The sequence below is a fragment of the Trachymyrmex septentrionalis genome, unplaced genomic scaffold (genome assembly GCF_001594115.1).
Source record: "Trachymyrmex septentrionalis isolate Tsep2-gDNA-1 unplaced genomic scaffold, Tsep1.0 scaffold6, whole genome shotgun sequence".
NCBI classification, from domain to species: domain Eukaryota; kingdom Metazoa; phylum Arthropoda; class Insecta; order Hymenoptera; family Formicidae; genus Trachymyrmex; species Trachymyrmex septentrionalis.
The window spans coordinates 2,331,404-2,335,357 of record NW_017305778.1 but is presented as its reverse complement, the minus strand read 5'-3'; the positions used below and the strand labels follow the sequence as shown (position 1 = coordinate 2,335,357).

The window sequence follows — 3,954 nt, the reverse complement described above, 5'->3', positions numbered from 1 at the left end:
TTTATAGCTCATTATTTCATCATAATATCGCATTGTCACACGAATTATGAATATAATTTGGTCTGTACTTTTCATTATTTTTCTTTCCTTTTTTTAATAAAATATAGAAGTTGTATGTATTCTCTTTACGCCAACTCTGCATTTATAAACTCTAAAGCAATAAACTATTTTAAGCCATATTTATTGTTATTAATTACGTCTTATGTTTCTAGGAAATGATAATTTTAATATAATATTTTTTAAAAGTATAATTTTATGCATTTAAGTAACTTTGTAAAAATTAGAAATTATATTTGGGCAAGTTGTTTAAACCGCAATAAAGGAATAAGGAAAATATATTTACCATAGTAAGAGGGCCGTATTTCTGGGAACACTTCATTCTCATTTATCTCTTTATTATCCCACATTTGAAAGTACATAAAATATGTAATTGATGTGATTTTTAAAAAATTCTTATTTTACATGTTTAAACTATACACATCGTACTTGTATTCGAATTATTCCTTTTTTTTTTATTATTTTTTAATACAATTGCTTTCATTAATTAATTTTTATCCACAATTGTACTTTTAATTAATCACTTAATTGATTTGGATTTAAAAACTAATTTCTTAATCACTGTCACCTGAAGTCTTATCGCACAGTGGGAATGACAGAAAACTTATTGTACAAAAATACAGATTATAATTCTTAACCGCGACAAGATAATTTGTTTTTTAATCGATTATGAATAAATTTTAAACAAAAGTGTTGAGTTTTTAAGAAAGATCTATTTACATGAGCTAGATGACATTAGTTAAAACATGTACTTTAAAGTTGACTGCGAGATTGATATAACGCGATATAAGAAAAATAACTTTAATTCAAATAATTTCATTTCTGGTTACTTAACTTCTGGTAACATAAAAATAATTTCCAGATTACTATAATATTACACATTTCAAGCTTTTTTAAAAATCAAATTTAACAATTTTCCAATGGCAGTTCTCTTTCAATGCTACTGAATGAATTACTGAATAAATTAATAAATGTCTGATTTATTCCCGTTGTCAATAATGTGGTTTATTAATATTATGATGTTGATTTTATTATCTGGACTATTAGTAGGTTCTAAACTTTGTTTAAAGGTGGAAATGCAATCAGATTTCTGAGTTGCTCAATGTTATTTTTGTTCTGAGTGGTAAACCATTCGTACTTACTGCAAATGATTACATTCATACGAAAATGGTAAATATCATTAAATAAAGGTTAAAATTCCTGATCACTTACCACGAATCTTCAGATTGATGATTTCAGAAGCGATAAAGCACATGAAAATTCATGCAAAATATTTTAAATTAAATGAATTTTTCAAGATAATTTTTACATTTATTTGAACAGATATAGAAAAGAATATACTGATTTTCTCGCAAATTACATAGTTAATTTCGTTTTTTGGTTGTAATTCAGTTTTAATTATAAAGTTACTTATTAATTTTACATAGAGAGATTTGGATATATTTTACAAATATGTCGGACGCAATATTGTTTTATTAAAAAATACATCTTAATGTAATTTACAATACTTTTTTAAATATATTTTCTCGCTTTTGATTTCGCAATATAAGATGGTAATGAATAGACAAGGATTATAAACTTTTAAATGAACGTTTTAAAATGAAATGTCATGCCATGTTCGATTTGTTATAGAACGATGATTCGAACCTTACCGCATGTACAAGTCCTATTGTAAATTTCAAGGAATATTATGATTTAGAGGATGTATGGATTTTGGGTATTCCATTTTTTACTCGGTTTTATACTGTATTCGACATGGGGAACGACCGAGTGAGATTTACACATGAAAAATAAGTATTGTTTGCTCAAGAGATTATTTTAAATGCTAGAAGAGATTATAGGAAATAATGAGAAAATTATTTTGTCTTGCAAAGTGTTTAGAATCTTTTTTTAGATTTTTTGTTTCCTAATTCTTTTACTTATGGCGTAGATATTTTTATTTGGAATTATTTAAGCGTTAACTTCATTCTTGATAAAAGCCTATGTGATATAATTTATAAAAGTATAAGATGTGCGATATTATTGCTATCAACGTTTAATACAACCCTTTCTTCCAGCATAATATCGTATTGTCACACGATATTATAAATATAATTCTGTTAATTTCCCTTTTTTGGTTATTAAATGTAAAAGTTGTATGTATTTTTCAATACGAACTCTGCATTTGTCTAAACTTATCTAAAATCTAAAGCAATAAATTGTCTTCGGTTGTAAATAATATTATCGAATATATCTTGCTTAAAATATCCACTTATATTGGTGGATTATACGATACTTTTCCAATCAATCACATTTGCAATATCATTCAAATACAAACTGAAGTACTATAGTATCTATTTTTTATCTGCGTCACTTTCATATCGATTTGATGGTTTCAATTTTTCTATTTTTATTTTTACGTGTACACTTTGAAGTGTACAGATCATAATTGCTTTCTGATTGTTTCTTTTTTTGCTAATTATCGATTATTAACTGTTATTTTCAGGTAATTTATTTTTTTCGGATTTTCTTTTTTTATTTTTGTACTGTACTATTTACTTTACTACATAATTTAAATTTTAAGTTATATATTTTAATGTATTATGCGAGACTCTTGAGTGAATTTGAATTTACAGACTCAATTCTTTAGTTTATACCAAGGATTAAATTACTATGGACATTGCGATGTATAGATTTGGGGCATTACTGGACATTTTTTAAGAGAATTGTGTATTATAATAAGCGGTATTAGGTATTATTGATTAATATGAAGCATTACTATGGCATTAATGGGCATCAAAAATTCGGTATTACTTGGTCATAACTTGGGTATTATTTGGACATTATTAGTAGTAGACGTTGATGTACAATGGTTTAGTTAGCTGTATGTTTTTTAGTTATATTTTATACCTAACAACACCGTTTTATTTTTCAAAATTTAATTTCTAATATCATATTGTAGAGTAATATATATTCTACAATTTTTCTTTCAACCAGCGATTTAATTGGTTTATGTTTAAAGGACTCTATTTTTTCAGTTGTCGCTTTGTTAAAGAACACATTTTACATAGATAATAAAGTTTAATTTATCTTATAAAAAAGAGGATATAAAATATCGATGAATGTATAAAATTAAATGCTGATGATGGCTAAAAAATGAACCAAAATATTTAATTATGTAATTACATAAAACAAATTATATATTGTTTTTAGATAACCGCTGTCTCTCAATCGCTTTCATTATTTCAGTTATTTGTTACTACATTCATCATTTGTAAACCTATCAAGACAAACAGTACATTTTAAAATTAACATCTCTTTCAGATTTATTTAAATACATCGAGTCGCGATAACGCAAAAGTGAGAAATATCCTTAAATGAGAAACACGATTTTTCAAAAGTTCATTAGGGATTAATTACTGAAAAGAACAAAGATCGTTTTCAAAACATTCTGCTTGTTCAATTGTCCTTCTTTTTACCCACTCCTAAACACAATCACGTACATAATCTAGAAAACAGCATTTGGAACGCTAACCATTGACTTTGCTTTTGTATTCTGTTATGTCGACTGTGAACTGATTTGAAGAAGATTCGAGTTGCAACGCGTCTAAAACGTTCTTGATATTTGATTTGTAATTCTAATTGCTACAAAATTCGAGTAACATGTTTCGATCTTTTTTATTAATCATGACACTCGTGGAGTTGATCAACTCTAAATTGGTAAGGTAAGATAATGAAAATGTTGATTTGTGACAAATACTTGAACAATAATTAGAACAAAATTAAGTAGAAACATGTTTTTAGGTGTAAAATAATCTTATGAAAGAAGCATCGTTTTGAAGCTCAGAAGTTTTATTATCTTTATGTCTTAAGTAAGATAGAACTATATATGTGTATATATATATATATATATGTATA

General features: G+C 25.8%; 1 protein-coding gene across 1 annotated transcript in view; it reads left to right on the top strand.

Moving 5' to 3' along the window:
• Nucleotides 1-3,699: 3,699 nt before the first annotated feature.
• LOC108752226 (lysosomal aspartic protease-like) overlaps nucleotides 3,700-3,954 on the top strand; it is a 3,571-nt gene continuing 3,316 nt past the window's right edge. The window contains 1 exon segment of the mRNA XM_018492908.1: nucleotides 3,700-3,761. Within this exon segment, the coding sequence (XP_018348410.1) occupies nucleotides 3,700-3,761 (62 nt within the window).